Raw genomic sequence first — 24,493 nt, 5'->3', positions numbered from 1 at the left:
TGACATCTTAAGCAAACACTCTTTCCCAAAGTAAGCCTGAATGCCTGAGCCGTTTGAAATCTTTCTCTGCCATTAGTCATCCAGCCTTGCTTCTTCCCAATTAACCTTTCAGGCACATAAAGCCGAAAAAAAACGACAGAGAACTGGCTATAACCGTGTTAATTTGATACTGTTTTCTAAGTTATCTATACCGATTTGAGGCAATGCTTATTCTCAGCAGTGGTTCAGGTATATGGAATAGGGGTGGGAGACTTTGACATTAAAGGTAAAAATATGTGGTAAAATATTTAAGTAAAAGGTTAAAGACACTTAGCATGCTTCTTGTTTGAGGTGCTTGATTTCCCCTTGGAGCCTCTCAGCGACACTGAGATCACAGTGTGTCAAATGTGCAGATGTTTATGTAGGTTGTGGTGATGTTTTATTTACACATGCCACATTTTTCCCAAGATTTTCATGGCGAGTGCCCCTACATTCTGTGCTTTTCCATACTAGGAACTTGCATCCATCCATCCACCCATTTTCTGTAACCACTTACCCAATTCAGGGTCAAAGAGGGTCTTTGGCAATGAATGTGAGGCAGGGAACAACCCAGGATGGGTATCCAACCCATTGAAGGACATACACACCGTTCACCCGCACATGCATACCTATGGGCAATTTGGTAACTCCAATTAACCTATGTGGGGGGGAAAGCCGGCATAGCTGGCTGAATCCCCACGATGACACAGAGAAAATGCAAACTGCTCACACAGGGGGCCGTGTCAGAGATTCAAATCCTGATCCCATAGGTGTGAAGCAAGTGCTAACAACTGAGTCACCGTGCCACATCAATTACACAGAACTTCGTAATAACAATTACTTATAATCAAGGGTATTTATTCCTTGAATTCTCCGTTTAACACTCATTATAGAGCTACAGGTACTGTAGCCATTAATCAGCTGAATGTGTGTGCTTTACCGACTTTTGAAAGAGTTTTCTTAGCTAATAGTAATTGATAATTATGATAATAACGATGTATGCACAAGAGAAAGCAGGCATTAATAGATCTTTGGATTCATACATTTAATAGCAACTTATGGTAACTGTACAAAACTTTGCCCCTAACCCTTTCCTTGTGTTATATGAGAAACCAAGTATTCTGTCTGTGAGATGCAAAGACCTAATGTATTTTGGAATGACTAAGTAAGTATTAGTAAAACGCATCCTTATGCTCAGAAATTATGAACTGATACAGTTGTGACACTTTCAAGGAGATATAAAATTATTTCTAGCTTCTAGGCAGTGTTTTGTTACCTGACTGTCACGTGTAATATTTCCTGGTAGGAATTGTAAGGAGGCTGTAATTTCTCAGTATAGCTTGAATAATCTTACTTATTAGGTAGTTTGTGGCATCCTGGCAAACGAGATATGTGTTGTGTGCCAGTAGCACTAATGTGTGAGACAGGAGGGTATTCTTTTAATGGCAGGGAATGAAGAATCGTTGTTGTGACGGTAAAGGTGTGCGAGTCGCCTGTCTTGGACACAAGGCTCTGAAACACAGTGGAAACAGGGGATAGAGATTAGATGGAGAGGGTGGAGACATCGGTCATCCTCCAGGTACTCTAGGAGAGTGGCCCCCTGCAGATGTTCTCACTTTGATTAGATTTCTCATATATCAGGATTTTTTTTCCAGGTCCACACATGCTTGGTCAGGGAAACCAAATTGCATTACTGTATCAGTAAATGCCATCTGAAGGCAACAAAATGTCCGGATCACCTGCATAATGTCCGGTTGCAAATAGAAGCATGAATATTTTGGCTGTCCAGCATTCTTTGATAATCCATTAAAAAAAGTTGAAATGACAATTAAAACGAGCAGCTTACTGACCAATTCATAGAGTATTTAATCGTTTTATTTTGGGATGCTTCTTTTGTTTCTGGTACTCTTAATGCATTGCTGGGAGTTCCAGGCTTGAGGTTCAGGTCTTCCTGCAGTCCAAGGACATGAAGTGAGGCTAATCAGTGTCTACAAACTGCATCCAGCTCTTGTGTGTAGGGTGTGTGCACCCTATGATGGGCTGGCATCCCACCTAGGATGTACCCATGCTTTGCTCCCACTTCTGCCTGGGCTAAACTCTGGGCCTCCCTTGGATGACCGATGGACCTTAGATTCTGTGTTTGTTTGACCCAGTTTTGACTTGGTCTTCATAGAGTGCATATAATCACAGAGGTTGGCATGCCACATTATTAACAGTATGAAGACACCATTTCTCTTTCTTGCCTTTTCTGTAACCATGAAGGCGGAGCTCCAGGCGAGAAACAACATTCATTTTCAGTAACCACTAATCCGGTTTGGGCAAGAGTGGTGTGGAGGCTATCTACCCAAACAGCATGTTTTTGGCTTGTGTGTGGGAACCCCCCCCCCCCCAGAGGAAATCCACTAGTGACATCATCACAGGCAAATCAGGGGCCACATGTAACATGTAAACACATACAGTAGGTCTGCAGTCAAGAGGAAACTACAATGTGCTTTTTGACCTGACAGAGACCCCATGATTCTGGGAAGATTAATGTTTTCACTTGTTTGCATCTAGGGCATCAAGACTTCTTAAGAAGCCACTGTGCGCAGTTGAGGATAAGTGGATATGAGTGGCCTTTGTTCTCCATGCAGGAGCAAGTGTGAGACACTGCTCTGCTGGTGGGAAATACGGCACAGCTGCTCAACTGGAAACATATTATAGCTAAAGAATTTGTATTGGCCATCAAAACACCCACATCGGTGTGATACAGTGGCTTGGGTTGAAGGGATGCCATTGGCTTTCAGAAAAAAAAGTGACTGACTGAAAATGTATTGGCAATATTGCACTGCATAAGTTCTTTTCATTTCAAGAGAAATCACCTCCCTGAATCTGCCGCTGACACCCCAGCCATGTGATCTAGTGGAATATGTCAATGGTGAAAGCACTCGTCTGAAATGTCGCGTCTGAAATGAATCTTCTTTTGTTGACGCGTTCGGGGATTTCACTGACGGCTTTCCGGAGGCATGTCTGACTCCTTCATCGCGTGCTGAGAGCACTTTCCGCCAGTGTGTAGCGTTATCCTGTTTAACTTTGCCATGTCACGCTTGGAACAGTTGGCATGGCATGTCTCTGTGGAGCCAACATCTGTCAAGCCTGTGAAACCACACCAGCCCCCCCCCGCCAAACCTAGAAATAGACCTAGCAGCAATATTTACCAGATGCATTTAGAGGCACCAAACTCCTCTCTTACTTAATTAGCAGTCCATTTTTTCTTTTTTACATTAATTATTGTGAGGGTGACAGATCATAAATCCACACGCTTTATTCTCAAATACTATGGCCTTATTGGTTCTAATTAACTATCAAAATGCTGGGTTATTGAGGTGGAGTACAGTTGCATTTCAATTTTGAGAAAGACAAATATGTTCTTATACATGACATTTTGCAATGCGCACTAATAACGGAGAAATTTCTCCCAAAAAAATTACAGAACCAAATGTTCTCATTTGGTAAGATAAATGGTAAAAAAAATATAGGCATTTTAACTTAAGAGCTTTCTTTTCCTCAACGTGCAGCATTTTAGACTGCTACCATGACAACAACAGTGGCCCCATTATCTATATGTATTATTTAAAAACGTAGATTAGAGGTATATGTAAAATGAACTGGTGTGTTAGCTGTGCTTGCTGGTGTGCCACAATAGGTGTTGTAAATAAGTTTAAAGTCAATCTATAGACATAATAATATGCAGAACTCGTTGTATTCTGATGCCTATATTTGAAAACATTCATACAAACTTAAACAGAATATGATGAATAGTGGACACATTACCTTAACTGCAACAATGGCAAATTCATGACAAGTCAATAGATGTACTGAAACTTGGGCATCTACATTTAATGTACAATTTATACTTCCGTTGAATTAAAATATAATCTCACTGTATTACAGCAAAAATTCAGTGCATACCTGTAAATTGGATATGGCTGATTAGTCCTCTAGCTATTTCAGCATTTACTGCTTTTAAGTATTGTTTTACTGATTACTTGTTGTATTTTTAGTTTTTATTAATGAGGTAAAGGGAGTTCTTTGAAACTGACTGAGCTCCACAAGCACATCACAATCGTCTGACATTTCTTGTGATTGAGATCTTCATATGAACCCTTCCTCATTCTTGTGTCAGTACCTCTCTTAGTTTCTTTTAAAGATAATGTAATGGGATTTGTGACATAAAGAAAGAACATTTCTCTTGCGAGTGACACAAAGTCCCAGCAGAATTTTTCACAATCGTGCCCCACAGTGAATACGTGAGTCCAACAGCACAAATGAGAATAATTATTATTATTTCTGAGTGCATGCAGAGCTCATGCAAAAGCAGCCAAAGGCAATGTCCATCCATCCATCCGTTTTCTGAGTCACGGGGGGTCCAAAGTCTTTCCTTGAGGCTATGGGCACCCAAAGATATATATATATATAAAATGTATAAACAATTACACAAATAATTGTCAAAATAATCGGTAGATTACTCAAACATTAGTATAATCGATAGTCACAGCCCTAGTCATATGTTTTGGATATAAATTGCCCTTCATTGCACTTTATTCATGACACATAATTATTGCAGTCCCTTGGAGCAATGAAGACAGCATTAGGGAATGTGTTAGACTACAAAAGATTATCACAAAAACCTCTGGAGACAACAAATTAATCCATCTGTATATTAAATGATTGTGTATTCTCTTCCTTTCAGAATCTCCTAATAAACAATGATCCTGTATTGTACAGTATTAATGATTCCAGGGATCAGGCATTTAGAGCATTCTCCTAATGTTTCCTTTACGTTTCCTACTCATTGCAGTTGTGGCTGAAGGGAATAGGGAAATCACCAGTCCCAACTTTCTATTTATGAATATGAATGTAGGGTTTTTTTTTTACATTTTCATAGCCCCTTCTTCTGGGCTTACCTGCTGTTTCTCTATTACTTTCTTTTAGCTGTAAAAACTGGGCTGAACTTGAGGATTGCCAAGTGAAATACCTCGATCTTGAATACTCAGAAGAAGATCGCATCCAGCAAACCCATCATAATTTGCTGCAGTATGATGTTGAGCTCAAAATATATGCATTTCTCAGAAATCATATAATACTATCAGGTTCATATTGTTAACAATTGGGCAAACATCTTTTTATTGCATATGTTTGTATTTACATATTACAGTAGCAAACAAGATAGAGCAGTTAATCAACGGGAGGCACAACAGTGTCATACATGTAGGACTGATTCTTGCTAGGAATATGAAGTTTGCATGACCTCCCTGCATTTATGTTAGTTCCTTCCATGAACTCCAGATCCCTTCCACAGTTCAAGAAGCATGCAGTCTGGAGAATTGATGTCTCTGGGTTGTGTGATTGTGTGCGAGAGAGTTTCTTCCTTGCAGTGACTCTGAAATATGGCTTCCTGGAATACACTCCAGCCCCCCCCCCCCCCCACCGACAACTTTGACTGCACTGTCAGAAATAAAAGTACCAATTTGTACCTTTGAGGGTACGATTACTTGTCACTGGGGCTGTACTCTCAAGGGTCTGCCAGTTGTACCTTAGCTGTAGGTAAATGTACCTTTCAAAGAAATAGACTCTGAGGAACATTATTGTACCATTGGATATACGTTATGTTGTTTGATCCTTGGGGTACAAAACTGTATCAAGGGTTGACGTTTTTTCTGACAGTGTACGATAAGATGGCACCAGCTGAACTCTTCAAGCAGGACTCATCAAATCTGGACCTCAATTCCAAATCCAGGCCTTGTATTCAGTTCTTCCATGTACTTACTTTAGGAATTATTGATTCTGATTGGCCAGAGGCTTCACACTTGGCTCACAGGTAAAGGAAGGCTGGGAAATCAGCAGAATTCAGACCTTGAGGACTGAGACGTGAATAGCCCTGTCTTAGAGTGACGGAACAGTTAAAAGGAACTGTGACCAGAAGATTGCTGGTTTGAGTACCCATCCTTTACAGAACTTTTACATGTCTGTGCTCCCATGAACAAGGCCCTTAACCCTCAGCTCCAGGAATGCCACCCGTTGGGTAACCCTGCAATGTGAGCCCAAGTTATGGAGCTATGGAGAGCAAGATAGGGTAGGCGAAGAGAAAAATTCCAGTGTACTTGTGCAAATGGCAAATAATGGATTTATCATTTTTATCATTACATACTCCAAGGCAGTGTTTCTCAACCCAGTCCTCAGGGACCCCTAACAGTCCATGTTTTTACTCCCTCCCAGCGCCCGGCAGGAGAACCGGATTGAGAAACACTGATCTAAGAGATTCTAGCCTTACATGGATCGGTAAAGCTGACTGATGACTGCCGCTTTGATTTTTCTAAACAAAATAATTATTTAGATGTTTCTTTATTATTTGTATTACATGAACATATCTTCAAGCTGCCTTCATAAGCTTGACATATGCCTTAATTTCTGGGCTATTTTCAGCAGTGGGCAGCTAAGGATCTTTTGTTTTTCCCTTGCTGTTAAGTAAATGGATCATTGATAAAGGTTAAGGGCGTCAAGGCTGCAGCGACCTAGCTAATAGATTATAGACTTGCCCTCGGTGTTTTTATGTAGATTAAGTTCTATGGCCTTGTTTATACTTGGTTTTAAATTGTGTTTTGGGAGTTCGGATAGCAAGTGGTTTACTGAGACACGTCGCCGTTTACACCTGTGTCCATCATGCATCTCCAAGGTGTCCGTCTGGCCACTTGTGTTCAGATTTCGTTACTGCCTATGTCACTTTTGCTAGTAGGTCAAATGGCCCCCTCACAGTTATCGCAACGTCCGAGTCGGGGACACATTTACACTACTGAGCATATGTGGTCGAATGTGTTTCAGACCACTTTGGCCAATGGTTTGAATGATCCAATCACTATGCATATTAGTGCTCATTTACACTTTTATATAGTGCTCTCCACTTGCAATCCGATCGCCCAAGATGCATTGTCAAACAAGGTATAAACAGGGCCTATGAAACCAGGAGCTATAGTTTTTATATTAAGGCTAACAGCATGTTGGTGTCCCTAACTTACAGTGTTAACTTGTCTTACCAAATTATCAACTGTACCTCTATTTACCAACAGTTGTAATAGTATTACTATTCTAAGGAAAATTCTTCATGTGTAAAGAATTTGTGGTAACACTTTACTTAAAGCAGTCATTATAATGCATTATAAATACCTTCAAAATGCTTTATAATGCATTTGTAATGTATTATAGAGATAGCTATAACTATTTGTAAACAGGCATAACACATTATAAGCATGTTTATTATGCATTATGAATGATCCATGAAGCTGTCATCTATAATTCACTATAAATACCTTCATAATACATTATAATGGCTTATACTGACCATACTGATCTATGGTGCTTTATAGATGAGTGCTTCATAGAGTGTTCATAATGCATAGTAAACATGGCTTTACTGTGTTATGCCTTTTTATAAATAGTTGTGGCCATTTCTATAATACTTTATGAATGCATTATAATGCATTATGAAAGCATCTATAACGCGTTATACATCAGTGCTTTAAGTAAAACGTTACTGAATCTGCTCTGAAGATTAAGTTTAAGCATGCATAATGAGTTTGACCTAATATATGAATTGGTAGATTTCTAGGCAGATGAACTTCCTTTCACAAGAACGTATTAGGGGTATTGTCTTGGTCTTGTCTTTTAAACTGTGACCTTTATGTGTAGTTAACTTCCAGAACCTTGTGGCGTTTAAGCATTTTGAAAGGCATCCCGAGTACAAACAAAAAGTTTATCTTAAGGTTCAAAAGCAGTGACCTTCGAAAGTGACTGAAAAGTCCACACAGTCGTGTCTTTGAGATCCAGTGACCTGAAAATATATTCATAATGCATGGAATCGAAAAGCTTTCTGATGCTTCGTCCTACCTTAGGGTCATTGGGAATACTTCCATTTAGCATTCTTCTGACAGCAGGCTGCTAAGCTTTCAGAAATGTCGTGATATTTAACAGATTTTTTTCAAGATTAAAACTCATCTAAAATGTAATCTATCCATTAAATATGACAGCTAGTGAATCAAATTTTAGCGGTGGAACTGACCTTCCTATTGTCAACATATACTTAAGTTTTGAAACAAATCAATATATGATGATAAAATGCCCAAAGACAAGACCGGGTGCTTATTATGAATTGTTGCATCATATGCTTTTGCATGGTGATGCTCTGCAATGTGTTTGTCACTTTTTTCAGTTCTTCCATGTTCCAGGGATTGCTTAACTTCAGTACGTTCTTCAGCACGTTTAGCGTTTGCTCATTTGGAGGTGATTCTCTTAACCAGTCAAGAACATTCCACTTACTGGATATAAAACCTCTTTCATTAGACTGGATGTGTGCTTAGGATCATTGTCCTGCTGCATGAAGAAGACTTGTTTAATGCATTGACTTTTACATGAGCAGACAAGTTGTTTTTTGTACTTTCTTGTATTTGTTTGGCCGATGCCATCGGCAGTGACGCACAGGTGAGTCAGCAGACATACCCGCTCAAGCTATAAAGACACTGCATCCACCAATGGACATGTCCTTAGCATTATGGTGCGTCCATGATATACCTGTATGTTACCTCATTTCAAGTATAGCACATGTACCCAGGGGTGGCCCATGAAAGCATATCATAAAGAGAGCCAAACCCAGACCAATCCATTTATGTTTCGAAATGTTTCGATTTCCTATCACTCAGGGGCCTTTGGAATTGTCCCAAGGTTCCCCTGTTTTAAAGCACCCTACATATACCGTCATTAAAAGTTCAGTACTCCTACCAAACATCTTCCTGAAAGACCCATCTTTCCTGGGAACACATCAGCCTGTTCGTTTAGCCATGGAGCTGCTCTGTCATCTGCTCCCCTGGTCTCCTGTGTATCTTGGATTCTTTTTTTGTTGCACTTCCCTTTGTCTTATATTTCAATCGCTCTCTTTTTCAGTCCCAGCAATGGTTTTGCTCAAATCGCTCTTGATCTGATGATAACTTACTCCTGTTACTGGTCATTTGTTGGAAGCTCAGACTAGCTGTAAATACTGTATAGGCCTACACTTATGACAGCTAAATGCATGTGATGCGCCTTATCTGCTAGATAAAGGTAAATTTAAATAGTTTGTAACTTTTTTAACTTTTGAAAATGATAAACTAGAATTGCCTGTTGTATTAGACAGCAGATCACAAACATGAAAAGCAACTAGAAAATGGATTGAAACCCACAGGACTGAGGAGAACATAGTAGTTACTCTCATTGCAATGAGACCTAGAGCAGGTCATTTTTTTCTCATTAGAAAGGTACATAAATTCTATAAATTGTTTGCCTTCATTTTGATAAACTACCTTAGTCCTATCAAAACAAATTAATTGCATTCAGGTAAAGTGACCCCCAAACAGAGGACAATGTTAGGTGCAGTGACTGGTGCACCTCTTAAAAACATTCTGTTTTGCAATTGTGTTGTCCAAATATTGACTAAAACTTGTTTTATAATTGATAAAATGTAAAATTATTTGGTTCTCCGTCAGAAAGAAAGAAACCCTAAGTGGTATTTAGCAAAGCCTGGTAGGGAAGTGACGTGATCAGTAGAGGGAAATTGGTCCATGCATAATTATGATATAATGGGCCTTTGGTGAAGTTCGGTAAAGCAGTGAAATGTTCATAAGGAAATAAACCAGAGTCTTGTTTATTCAGAGAACAGCTCCAGCGTTCTGTGTAATATAGATTTACGGATTGCAAGCTCTATAAAACTTGTGTCTCAGGTGTTGGGATCAGATGTTTCAGCTGTCAAACACGGTTAACTGCTCTGGCCCTTGTGTGACATCATTCAGAATCAATACACACCTCATCTTTCTCTGACATCTTAATCCTCATTTTCTCATTTTTCAGCCGGCTAATTGTTACAGTTCAGAGATGATGGACATGACAGGGAGAGCTTAGGTTCACCAGTTAGTTCTGTGGACAGGAGGTTAACACAAGGTCTGTAAATTATGGATCTACCACTAATAGATGCGTTTAACTGGTATTCAGTAATAACAGGTCATACAGGACTTATCACATGCATCCATGTACATTTGTGATTTATATAGATTTTAGTATATGTATGCAGCTGTTATGTAAATAAATATGAAAATTGATTTGTATAGGTTTTTCTTTCATCCATTTGATCATTACTTATTATCTGTTTCGCATCGAGCAAAGGAGACTAAGGGGGGACTTGATCCAGGTGTATAAGATTCTAACAGGTCTGGATGCTGTTCAGCCAAATGGCTACTTCAATATTAATTTAAATACTAGAAATACTCATGGCCATAAGTGGAAATTAGCGGGAGAACATTTTAAAATTAATTTAAGGAAGTGCTTCTTTACACAGCGTGTAGTTAGAGTATGGAATAGTCTTCCTGTTAGTGCAAGCTAAACCCTGGATTTCTTTAAATCAGAGCTAGGTAAGATTTTACCAACTCTGAACTATTAGTTAAGTTCTCCCCAAATGAGCTTTATAGGCCGAATGGCCTCCTCTCATTTGTAAATTTCTTATGTGCTTATAGAATTAGTTTACATAAATTTTCATTCCAGTGGTAGCATCGCTTAGGTTTTATACTTCATAAACTGAAAGTGTGACCTGTTCTTGTCAACAGTCATCACATGTCCTGTAAATATAATATTTACTAAAGGGTAAAATGGACTTTATGGTGAGAGACTTTTTTAGGTGGGAAGATGGCAATTGATGACTCAGGGGAAATGTGGTGGGGGCCGTGTTTCACATATCTACATGGAGAAACGCAACGTTGAGCCTTTAATCAAATGGAGCGCCCTTTAGTTGGAAGTGTCTCGGCAACAGATCCATTCTATTAAGGGATGTGAATTACAAGGTGCTCACTGGAGTTGCTACCAAGGATGTGGAACAGCAGGAGGTGTAGAGACCATTTCGTGGGACTCTGCTATAAATCAGTGATCTTGCATTTGAACGTTAGGTCTTTTGAGGCTCCAATGCCAGACAAATACTTGTTTCAGAGGCCTGTTATGCTCTTGCAGCTCTGCCTCATAATGTTTAGCTAGCTTTGAGAAAAAGCATCAGTATTGAGCATTGAGATTTTTAGTTTTGTGTGTGGGTCTTTTACATTCTCTCCGTGATCTTCTGGGTTTCCTCTCCTTGTCCAAAAACATGTGGTTAGGTGAAATGGCTTCACTAAATTGCTTATAGTGTATAAGCGCATGCCCCATCATGTACTAGAACCCAATCCATAGTCTTCGGTGCCCTCTGCATCCTGGGATAGGCTGCAGGCTCAAAGCAACACTGTGCCGAAAAGTCACTTACAGAGGAATATTTCAGCACAATCTGTTGTCATGGTTGTCTGTATAGCATTAATCTGTTACCCTAACCTCCCAGACCCGCAAAAAGTGATGTTTTTCAAACTTCAGCTTCTTTTAGCTTCTTTTGATTCATCTGCGCAGTATTTTCTTGTATTTTTGTCCGTTTCCTCCAGGTTTTTTTTTCTTTGAGACCTGAAATGCGGATGATGGTGTGTTTTTGTTTTTCTGGAGACAAAGAATCCTGTGTGGTATCACTCAGAATGAAAACAATGGTCTTTTTATCAACAGATTTCATACTTTATTTTTTTACAGTTTTTGGTCATGACACTTGGAAGAAACAATTACTCGTCATACAGATATTTTCCGAGCAGCGCCACAACTGAAAATACTCAAGAACTTAAGTTAAACATATTACAGTATGTGACCTATATGGTGCAATCTTGTCTTGATGCTGCAAGCCTGGTACCTGCATTGCAAAGCTCAGTGCCAGTCTGACCTAAGCATAATGGAAAGTGTATGCCCTTGAATGCATGCCACTGATTTATATCCTGTTGAGAGTCCGTTGGAAAAATTGGTCCATAATTGTCCCTCAAGCAGAGAGCTTGAGCGAATATGGCAAGAGAAATGGGCACAATTGCACCATACCGATGTGCAAAGTTGTCAATGACTTGATCTGTGGCCGTAACTGCTGCCAAATATGCTAGATACATTTCTCCTGAAGGGATTTCGATTACGATGCCTGCTTATATGTAGATGTGGACTATTTGGAATACAGCACTTCAACAATTCAGTGTAATTTTCAGCATAAATGTTCAGATGTGGGTGGCACAGCCGCTAGGTGCGTAGCACTTTAGCCTTACGCCTACACAGATAGCATCCTGAATCCCCACCTCCACTCTGTGTGTGGAGTTTGCATGTTCTCTCCATGTTGCAGCTCAGTTGTGGGTGGATGGCTGTCCAAAGGAATTTTTACCTATTGAAATTATAGGACCGTAAAGATGACTAAGGGCTGATCATGCTAACGTGCCTTGATGGTTTGTTCCATTGATTTAAATTCGCCCAAAGCATTTTGACACCATTAGCAAATTGCATTGCTCATGAAACACAGGCATGTTGGTAGAACTTCACAGAGTAACAGAAATGTGATCAAATGCTGACATTTAATTTTTTTTCTATTCCTGTAGACATTTTTATTAGATTTTGATATGCTTAACTTACCTGTGGAATAAACTTAGAATTGAAATTGATTTGGATTACAATGTCTAATGCTCAGTTCACTCTCTGGAACAAATACAGTTAATAACATTTCATTGGTAAAACTAACCAAAGTATATTTTGGGGTATCCACAACCAGAGGCACATGAACATAGTGAGAGGTCCCTGGGCTATTACAGTTGTGAGAGCCCCCCCCATATTATTGACCATCCAATTTTAAGACCACCCCCCCCTCCCCCCATGAAAGGATGCGCATTGTACCAACAACTTATGTAATATTTATATTATGTAGCTATTATGTATTATGTAATATATGTAGCTCATCTTCATCACATAATGTGGCGTTATTACACAATGTGATGCCATACAACGTTTAGCAAAGCATTATGTAATAACACTGCATTATGTAACAACTCGACAAAATGTAGCAAATTTATAGCCCACATCATTTTATATTGTGCCATGAATCTATCATTATTATTATTATTATTATTATTATTATTATAAATTATCATTATTATATTGTCCAAAAAAGAGCATCATCATGCTTAAATGATCCAATTTAGGTGACTTCTGTGTGTCTATGATAGAAAAGCAACTAAAATAAAGAACAACATAGAAAACGAGTGGGTTGGATCAAGGTTGCAAACGACTTGAGTTACTCATTAATCAACAAGTGATCTTAAGTTTAAATTATGTAATGAAAATTCATTACATTTTGTTATTACATAATGCATCATTATGGATGTTACGAAAATGATTTGGTTTTTCATTCAGTGTGTAAGCTGAAATACACAATAATGCAAACACACAACAATTCATACTACAAGTTATAACTGATACATCATTTTTGTTTGAATGTTTCACATTTTTACTTGGTGTATGTTGTAACATTGCAATTGTGATGCAAATTATGCTTGAGTATTTTCCACCATAAAGCTATATCCAGTCTTTACTTTGTGCGCTATAAGCCACATATCAAAAATATATTCACAATGCATATTTATCAAGACACTTAGCAGCTGTAAACAGTTTTTCATGTCATTTTTGCAGCGGAACTGATTAATGCTGTGCTGCTGTGTAATGCATGTGGAGGAAATGGCAGTGATTACCTGCACAGATTCTGCCTTGGGCAGGAGTATTTATGAATTAATTGTTGCATTTAAGAGACTTACATTTGGGAAGAAGACTGTGAGGACCTGAAGGATATTGAAGAGCTCTGCTTTTGTTAACCTTTCTCTAATAGCACCAAGGCAGAGTGCCTGCTTACACCGGACATGCAGGCAGGACTGAATGTCCTTGTTCTCAATTGGCACAAAGGAAAACATTTATATTTATACCTGTCTATGTTTATCCAGGGTGTTAGGGTTTTTCTGCTGTATCCTGCCATTATACACATAATATGATGGATGGATGGATGGATGATCATGACTGCAAAAATATCACATGGTTTTCTTACAGGCTCTTAAGGTTGGGTGAATGATCAGAACTAGAAAATGTTTGCAGGCTTTTAAACACATTTTAAGTCAGACTCAGCTAGTGCAGTGCCTGGGCTTGATTACGTGATTAGCAGAGCAGGTTAGTTTCAGGTGCTAAGTGAACATTTCAGAACATTTCAGGATACCGTTCCACCTCCTGCTATAGAGATGCCTCACCACCTGATGCTCTTACTGTAGATCAGTACTGCACCAAGATTAATGCCTATACTTATTCCTCAGGTCATGGGTGATATATTACACTGATAAGCAACTGTAATCTAAAGTCATTTTTACTGACATTTTTCAGTGGCAGAGGCTGCAGTCGCTCTGATGACACAAGCCAGAACTAACATGTTTATTTGTTGCTTATCATTCATGCTCAAACAGGAAGCCACTTGTTTTTCTATTAAACTTCCTACACCACTGCAAAATGACTTTTAGATGACCTGCTGCTATGTATGAGTATAAATACAAAAAATAATTCTGCCTATACTCTTATAGTCAACAGCACTTTTGCCAGATAAGTATATGCAAAAATAAAAGTGCCATGGGATGCCTTTTAAATGACAGCATTTAAAACAGGCGTACGCAAGGAAAGGCATACTCGCTGATTCAGAATGTGAGTTCTCCAGTAATAAGCATTTTAGAATGGAAATCAAAGTTTAGGGGAATAGGGATTCATATTAAAGATCTCCGGTGGTCCTCCACAGGGCCACTTTGACTTAATCGCTAATTTTTCAGGGATGACATTTAATATATGAGCACAAATTACTTTTCAAGTCATACTACTCCTTAATTGAAGTGCACCAATGTGAAATAGGGACAAGATGAGCCGCTTCAGTATAATTCTCCTTTCGGTTGTACTGCGGGGTACGGGGCACTCAAAGTCCGCATAAGTTTGCTATCAAAAGATTAGCTACAAAGTTGCCCCAGCTCCTTTCAGGAATCATCTACGTGCGAATCATCTATGAGAGATTTCGTTCTCCTGAATCAGACTGAGCAACAGTATTATGAATAATGAATTCAATGAATTATGAATACTATTCATTCATGTTATTCATCTACTGTATTTTTGTTTACATTGTTTATTTATGTAAAGTTTTATTGTTATTCATCCATCCATCCATTTTCCAAACCGCTTATACTACTGGGTCGCCCGGAGCCTATCCCGGAAGCAATGGGCACGAGGCAGGGAACAACCCAGGATGGGGGGCCAGCCCATCGCAGGGCACACTCACACACCATTCACTCACACATGCACACCTACGGGCAATTTAGCAACTCCAATTAGCCTCAGCCTGTTTTTGGACTGTGGGGGGAAACCGGAGTACCCGGAGGAAACCCCACGATGACATGGGGAGAACATGCAAACTCCACACACGTGTGACCCAGGCGGAGACTCAAACCCGGGTCCCAGAGGTGTGAGGCAACAGTGCTAACCACTGCACCACCATGCTATTCATGTTATTCATGCATGTATATAAATGCAATATATATGCATGTTATTCATTTTAAGTAAATTAATTTGGAATTGGCATAAAGCTTTAAGCATGTGGTTGGTATTCTGTTGCTACTCATTTTTAAATATCAAAAATAGCAGCTATGTTTTTAGGTTTTAATGGATTTCAGTGAATACTGAAAGGAAATGTCAGTAACTCTGCACAAATTTCAAACAATGCTGATTGATTTGTTTCTGGGTTGATTTTTTTTTCTTTGTGGATTAGGTCACATGATATCTGTAAAATACAGCACCTGAATTATTAAAAATAGTTACTGTACGCTACTGTATAGCAACTTGACATTATTTTAATTTCTCTTATCTTTTCAAAGTTGTTTCATATGGAATGTACACTGGGACATCCACTGGCAAAATGAAATAATAATAATAAAACAAAACATTGATTTATTCATGCAGGACTCATTAAATGTTTTTTTTCATAAATCTTTTATGTAGGGTGGATTAAGATTTGTCTCTTTTAAAATTGGATTTCCACAGTTATTTTGCTTTATGCTCAACCATTCCCTTCCAAGAAGGTTAGCAGTATATATGGATGAACTAATATATATAGATGAACTAGAGGGTTTTACTCACATTATAGAAACTCTATAAATCAAATCAAATCATCAGAAATGGGAGGTCTTTGTTTAGCAAGGTAGTTGTGGATTGAACTAATGACCTTTTTCTGTTTTGTTTTACAGGATTTTTAAGTACTGGAGACCAAGCCGCTAAGGGGAATTATGGTCTTCTTGATCAAATCCAAGCTCTGCGCTGGACCAGTGAAAACATTGCTGCTTTTGGCGGTGACCCGTTGCGTATTACTGTTTTTGGATCAGGGGCAGGTGCCTCCTGTGTCAATCTGTTGACCTTGTCGCATTATTCTGAAGGTAACCGTTGGAGCAATTCAACCAAAGGTATTATGCAGGTTGCAACTTTTGACAATTTTGTTGTCTGCATGCCACCAGCATCATATACAGTACAGTATTTGATTTATGGTTTTTAATTTTTTCCCCATATTTTTTTTTACTTGTCTGAGTGAACATAGTGCCCATGTCCACATTTTGTACAGGGTTTTTATATTGATTTTTAAAACTTTAGAACCTTTATTCATTTTCTTAAATTTTCTGTTTCAATGTTGTCTAAACACTTATGTCATGCATGTAAGCGTTCAATTTTCATTTTATAAAACTAGTGGATTTTTTTTTTAATTCAGCATTTTACATTTTTTCACACCCTAAGTATGAAGAAGAATGCTTTCTTACTTTTCAAGTACTTTACAAGACATTGCAAATTACGGGCATGATCCAAAATTGTCAAAGGATCAAGGTCATAATTTCCACTACATACATGTTGGGTTCCCTTTTGTCCACATTGACATAATATAAAAACATTTATACAAACACTTGTACTGCATCTCCCTCCATGCTACCTCTACAACATTATTATTCCTTGTTAAATTGACAACTCAAACATCCACTGCTTTTATTCAAAATTAAAGCTGTTTTGAAACGAGAGTACACAATTATATATTCAAAGACAGTATAGTTCCTTTGGGGTCGATTCTCCCATCAAGTCAAAAAAGTGCTAATTCCTAGCTCTGATTTAATAATCCCTCAGCCTTTCTCCCCAAATAGGCATAGCAGTTTTAAAATCAAATAATGCAAAACTAGATAAAAATGTTTTGTCTTTCAACTTTATTGCCAGTCACCCACAATTGGCAATCAATTAGTATAATAGCCTAAGATATACAATCATTTCTTGAGTCGTTTTGTGTTGTCAATTGCTTTACTCCGCAACTCATTGATTGCCCCAGAGGAAAAATCTACATTTTAGACAATAATATAAGGTGAGCTTGTCATGAAATTAATTTGAAAAATTTGAGAATATTGATATCTTGCGGTAATGAGTTTGTGAAAATTACCCATATTGTGTTTACGAACAAATACATATACTTGGCATTTTTCCCTCTTCATTCAGAGCAGTTCTGTAAACAAGCAAATATGCCCAACCAATAGATGTGGTGTACATGCTAGTATTATTAGAAGCATTAACTGAAAGTTTAGAATTCATTGCTTTTAAAATAATAATTCAATGATTTGCATAGTCCAAACAAGCTGATATGCTATAGTGTAGGCTGTGATGTATTATTCCAAACCGATTGCTTGTCATTGCCCACACCACCCCTATTAAGCATACAATGGTTAATAATTAGGAGAGCATCTTGGACATGTAGTTCCACTGGGGAACCCTGACCTAGTGTATGTAGTGTAAGCATGAAAGGTATGTATGTGTATGAAAATACAGGATGAATTGCGGCCAGAATTAGCTTAAAACTGAGTGTTTCATGATCCACCTGGAAACACGTGATGCATTCAGGTCTGTCAGTTAAAGCCCTTAAAGACAATAGCATATCTGTCTTATAATAAGTATATGCACTTCATCTTAGGATTGTGAGGACATACTACATCATTTGAAGCAATTTTTTTGCTCATTTTAAGTGAAAGAATATTTTTTTAATTGATCAGTCATTTAGCCTGTTTGATTTACCTTCTAGGCATGTTGACTTATACACTTGTATGTTTCTATGTACTATTGTGTTACATAATTCTTATCTCATTAAATGAATGATTCACATGGGTTTTGGAACTTACTTATAAATGTATGATAATGTAAAAAGTTTAGTTCTATTACATGTTTGGCTTTCTAAACACTTTAATATTGCCAGTTGCCATGTACTGTAAAGGCCTGACTTAATACAGCCCTGAACAACATGCAGTGAAAAATGTACTGAAGTTCCCTTAAGTCAATGGCAGAATATGCAGAAGGGTAGTTTACATGCAGCACACCCATATTTTGGTGTTTGTCCACCCAAAGTTCATATGTAGCTTGAGTGCGCATAAACCACAGATTTAAGTCAATGGGAGAATATGCTAATGCTAAGGAAGCATGTAGCTAGCCACTTTTTTGACTTAAGTGCATGGGAGGAAAGACCCTTATGCTTAAAAATAATCCAATATCAAACATTGTTCTGTGACATTGAGGATTCCAGAGGTATTGGCACCCTTACCACCATCATTGGTCGCATCTTGCTCCATGTACCATGGTTTTCAATTTAATCACAGCCACATTATTATACTTATTTTATTGTTCCATATTTTGATTTATAATATACAGCTAGAGTTCCAGTTTGCTAAAAATGCAATAAACAAACAGTGGGAGCTTCCATAGAAAAAAGCAGGCCGTTGGTGTAGCTAAGATAATAGCCAAGATAGATGATTACCTTAGACGTCTCTTAATTACAGTATGTACTCCTAGGTAGTCCTTTTAGTGTTTCACAACCCGATCTTCGGGGTCGGTCCACATTTTTGCTCCCTCCCAGTTGCCGATACATAATTATTTCCATAATTAACTTACTGTGTAAGTCATACTGTATGTCACTTAATTAACTTTCATTTTAAAACTTTTTCAAAATATTACATTATTTGAGCTGCGATTGTTTCTCACCAAAGCTTTCACAGACAGAATGGCTCTGAAAATAAAACACACCTTGACAAAAACACACACACTATGACAAGTATTCTCATTTTCAACTGCCCCGCTAAGGTGAGGGATCTATTTTAGTGAGTTTCGTTGAATGTGGCTGTGGCATTTGCTTTTCCCCTCAGCATTATGCAATAATTGTGAGCATAATGCTTTGTGATGGGTGCTGGTTTAGAATTGTTCTGTATTGTTTTCTGCAGGACTCTTCCAGAGAGCAATAGCCCAGAGTGGAACTGCATTGTCCAGCTGGGCTGTCAGCTTCCAGCCTGCCAAATATGCTCGGATGCTCGCTAAAAAAGTTGGGTGCAACCTCAAGGACACAGTAGAACTGGTGGAATGCCTTCAGAAGAAACACTACAAAGAGCTTGTGGATCAGGACATACAGCCAGCCCGGTACCACATCGCATTTGGACCCGTCATCGATGGCGACGTCATCCCTGATGATCCACAGATCTTGATGGAACAAGGGGAGTTCCTTAACTATGACATCATGCTAGGGGTCAATCAGGGGGAGGGATTAAAATTTGTAGAGCTCATCGTAGACAATGAGAATGGGGTCCAGGCTAATGATTTTGACTATGCTGTATCAAGTTTTGTGGATGACTTGTATGGCTATCCTGAAGGCAAAGATATCCTCAGGGAGACCATTAAGTTCATGTACACAGACTGGGCAGACCGGCATAACCCAGAGACCCGGAGGAAGACCCTTTTGGCGCTGTTCACTGACCACCAGTGGGTTGCACCTGCAGTGGCTACTGCTGACCTCCACTCCAGCTTTGGGTCACCCACCTACTTCTATGCCTTCTACCACCACTGCCAAACAGAGCAAGTACCACCTTGGGCAGATGCTGCTCATGGAGATGAGATCCCTTATGTCTTTGGGCTGCCGATGATTGGTCCTACCGAGCTCTTCCCCTGCAACTTCTCCAAGAACGATGTCATGTTGAGTGCTGTGGTGATGACTTATTGGACAAATTTTGCAAAAACCGGGTAAGTCTGTTTCATGATGTAACTACGAAATACTGCTAATGTAGCCCCAGTATCCTCGTCGTCTTTTTTTTTTTAACATAGGTAATTTTCCACCTGTTGTGTAGCATGTGTCAGTGCCGTTGTGTGTGAGGAAACGTTTCAAATGATGAGCGGATGAAGACCATAAGAATACTAATAACAAACATACCGCAGCTCTGGTAAACCCAGACTAACGTGTTCTTGTTTCATATTCTATTTTGAAATTAAGGTACATAAATCACTGATATTTATACTGTCTTTTGTCTTCCCCTACAGTGATCCTAACCAACCAGTCCCCCAGGACACTAAGTTCATACACACTAAGCCCAACCGCTTTGAGGAAGTAGCTTGGACTCGCTACAACCAGAAGGACCAGCTATATCTTCATATTGGCCTCAAGCCGCGCGTTAAAGAGCACTACCGAGCCAACAAGGTGAATCTATGGCTGGAGTTGGTTCCTCATCTACATAGCCTCAATGAAGTCACACAGATCATTTCTACCACTACGAAGGTCCCCCCACCAGAGGTAACCAGGACACCAAAGATTATCCCCGTCAACACCAAGCGGCCTAACCCCACTCCTTTCCCTACTGAGAACCAAGGCAGTCAGAACCAGCCCTTCCTTGTGGACCAGAGGGACTATTCCACAGAGCTGAGTGTCACCATTGCCGTAGGAGCATCCCTGCTCTTTCTCAATATCCTAGCCTTCGCTGCCCTCTATTATAAGAAGGACAAGAGACGGCATGATGTTCACCGGCGGTGTAGCCCTCAGCGTAACACCACTAATGTCCTGGGCCACACTCAAGAGGAAGACATCATGTCTTTACAGATGAAGCATGGAGATCTGGACCGCGATTGTGACACCATCCATCCACACGAAGTAGTTCTGAGAACAGCCTGTCCTCCAGACTACACATTAGCCATGAGGAGATCCCCAGATGACATCCCTCTTATGACTCCCAATACTATCACCATGATCTCTAACACAATGTCTGGGATCCAACCTCTGCATACATTTAACGCCTTTTCTAGTGGACAAAACAACACGCTGCCTCACCCCCATCCTCATTCACACTCAACAACCAGGGTATAACCAGTGGGACAATGGTATATACAAGAAAGATCCAATTTAGAAAACAAGATCTAGACTTTTCTTCTCCTATGATTTTTTCATCATGGGGGGTGTGTGAAAATGGAGATTTATCTTTGAAAGGAAATACATTATTTTATTAAAAAAAAAACACCAAGTTTAAATCTGACTAGAACAAAAAACAGGAGGATACAATGTATTTCAATTATTATAGGATGAGACCACTTGTCCGCTTGCATAAATTGCATAAGGAAGACTGAAAAGGTTGGTTTGATGCAGTTGTCTAAGAGACGTGACAAAAGAAGAAATCTTGGTTATTAAGGAAGACAGGAATTGTGCTTCATAAATAAATCGTACTTTTGTGCCACTGCATCCAGTTGTGAGTGACACTTTCTACCGACCGAAGAGGATTCTGATCGCTGCGTTTCAGGCATGTGTTACCCTACAAGAGGAAGTATTGTAGGATGATATTTTAAAAGGAAACTGTTCAAGAATATGCACAAAGGAGACATTTAAAGATGTCTTGGATTCCTTTTTTTCCAATTTATTTTTGGGAACAGTTTTATTGTATAGGACCTATTTACATATCTAAATATGTACAGAAAGCACCAATGCTGTTTAAGCCCCGATGGGCCCTGATACTGAAATCTGCCAGCAGAACAGAAGCAGATAAGGGCGTCCTGGCAGATACAGCTTCATCACATAAGTGCTGTCAATAACAAGAGCTGGTGGACAGGGGAACTGGATATTTTTAGCACGATGCGCATGACAATTTATCTGCTTGGTGGCTGTTCTGCTGATTAAGCCGTAATTAAAATAATTTTCATCCCCATTGGATTTGTTTGAAGAAATACATCTCTGATTGGCTATCTACTTTGGAGGTGTCTGGGGAGGTAATGTGGGAAGGTAGATGGGGAGAGCTGGATATAGTAATTAACAGTAAATACAATATAGTTTAAGTGAACATGGTTATAAGGACTAGTTTTGTACAATGTGTGTTGGTAAAAATTTTTGATAGTGGTAAAACACTAAGTGTTCAAATGCCCTCGAAAGGGGCTATCATCTTTTGTTCCTGCTCATTGTTCTTTGCAATCATACATACTGTGTAAGGTTTTTGATCACATTTTGTGAATGGCAAATTTACCTTGGTGGGAAAGAAAAAATATTTCAGGTAAATATTTGTCTTAATTTTATGAGCAGTTGTACACAATGTCCAGAGTATGAAGACATGTTTCTTACTGCAGGGAATTGCAAAATTTCATATTGCTGTTTTGATTGGCTGTAGTATTATTATTATTATTATTATTATTATTACGTAAGTTACAAAGCACTCGATAAAGAAAGGTGCTTGTTATTTCCTAATGAAAGTGTAAGGTTTCCAGTGGGCAAGGTAAATTAAGGCTTCCTCCCCTCTCACAGTGAGCCAACACTGTGATATGTGGGAGTATGAGAACCCAATTAGACACCCAAGGAAACTCGTTCAGGTGTTACTTCTGTAGGTCAACATGTAGGCCATGTCCAGTAATGACTATAGTTTGAATGTTTATTTTTTTTCTTTTTATGCTGGGTTTTCCTGAGTTCCTGGTACACCATAAGACCATCACTGGAAGCCACATCGTCTGGTTTTATTGTTGCGTTATAATGCCTGCTGGGTACCCCCCAGGCCTTTCATTACTCCACAAGAGCATAACTGTGGTATATGGACCAGATGTACTACCACGAGGTTATGTCTAACAAACACAATGGATATATTCTAATAAATCCCCCTTTGCTAATGGCAATGCTACATCAGGCAGTCGTATTCTTCTGAGTGATGTGATGTGATATGCTGTGCACAGCCATTTTTAAACATGACACGACATTAACTGAAACCCCCAACAGATACGTTTAATTTGCAGGAATATTCCAGAATTACAAGGTAAGTTTCATTGTATATGGCAGCATTTCTAAGGCTTCTCACCTAGCCCTCAGCTGCTGTGTTCTGCTGTGTGACGCCCTGACAGGCTATTCCAGTTTAACACAGAGGCGGCTCTTCTGCTCCACTGCCACAGGGACTGTAAACATACTTTCAGACAACTTCCCCTGTACTCTCAATATCTGGCCTGAGGACTCTCTTATTCAATTATGCAAAGCAAGCGTTAAACGTTCCAGCCCAGGAACACATCCGTTAGCGGCATTAAAGAGGAATGAGCTGTTCATACTCAATGCTATAAGGAATGGGCTCAAATTCAGCAGGATGCATGGAAAGCATATCACGTTTGTGGAGCCCTGCTTGATATTTTCCAACAAAGGTTATAAAATATGTTTATTGGATTTAAATAGGTGAAATTATTGTTATTTCTTGGTGTACTAGAACACAGAGGAGTATACTTAGTAATGTAGGGCTATACTATGTTTGTGTAAACAGGATCCATCTGTCTTGCCAGTTTTACAATTCACACAGTTCACAGTTGATTTGCTAATCTACATGAATGCTCACTTAAGTAAAATTGATCAAACATGATGTTGTAAGGAAAACAATAAAAAATAATAGAATGTACCAAGAAGAACATTATTAAATATGACTGTAGGCTGGAGGAAAGACACAATTCCATAATAAAAGCTCCACCACAAAATTGGTTGAAAATGTGTTAAATGATGATGACACATTTCAGTTGTCAAAAATTGTAGTTTTACTTTTATGTGAAAGTGATGTGAGATTGATTAAATTAATTCCATTTATGATGAGACTGAACATTGCAAATAAAAGTTGCAAAGTTTTCAGTCAAAGCTGTAATACCAATGTTTGAATACTCAGTAATCATTCCTGTCCATATGCATCTTCAGAAGTTTAGAAAAACAGGTACAAGGTTTGCAAATATCAGGATGAAAGGAAAGACGATAAATATTCATTATAAGGTTTAGAACTTATACTAACACTAATACTAACAATTTAACTTGAGTACACTTCACGCAAAACAGTACAGTGCCGATGTCCTTGTACAATAATTATAATTGCACTATTTTGAGTATATACTGGTTTTCAAAATTATACAAGTGAAAAGTATCATTCGTTGATGCATCATGAGTCAGACTATGAATAAATTTTATATCAACTAATTTGCGATACCTCAAATTAGTTGATATAAAATTTATTTTATTACTATAGCAACACTGGAAAAAAAATTCCATGTTACCTTTAGGGTGAAGCTGGTGACCCTTACAGTGTACATTCTGACTAATTGGTTCACAATTTTAGACAAAGTATGGCTTTATATTTTCAGTGTAAAATTGCCATAAACATGATACAGCATTGGAAGTAAAGAATCG

The 24,493-nt window shown here is 38.7% G+C and overlaps 1 protein-coding gene across 8 annotated transcripts in view; it reads left to right on the top strand.

The window, feature by feature from the left end:
- nlgn1 (neuroligin 1) overlaps positions 1–22,965 on the top strand; it is a 170,342-nt gene extending 147,377 nt beyond the window's left edge. For 6 of the 8 annotated variants that reach the window (XM_048975915.1, XM_048975916.1, XM_048975919.1 and 3 more), the window contains 3 exons: positions 16,248–16,460; positions 19,287–20,076; positions 20,371–22,965. In XM_048975915.1, the coding sequence (XP_048831872.1) occupies positions 16,248–16,460; positions 19,287–20,076; positions 20,371–21,187 (1,820 nt within the window). In that variant the 3' untranslated portion in view covers positions 21,188–22,965. The remainder of the gene's footprint in view (positions 1–16,247; positions 16,461–19,286; positions 20,077–20,370) is intronic. The other 2 variants (XM_048975920.1, XM_048975917.1) reach the window with 1 other exon arrangement.
- The last annotated feature ends 1,528 nt before the right edge of the window (positions 22,966–24,493 follow it).

This window comes from Brienomyrus brachyistius, chromosome 15 (assembly GCF_023856365.1).
Source record: "Brienomyrus brachyistius isolate T26 chromosome 15, BBRACH_0.4, whole genome shotgun sequence".
Taxonomy (NCBI): Eukaryota; Metazoa; Chordata; class Actinopteri; order Osteoglossiformes; family Mormyridae; genus Brienomyrus; species Brienomyrus brachyistius.
This window is presented reverse-complemented; position numbering and strand designations above follow the sequence as displayed.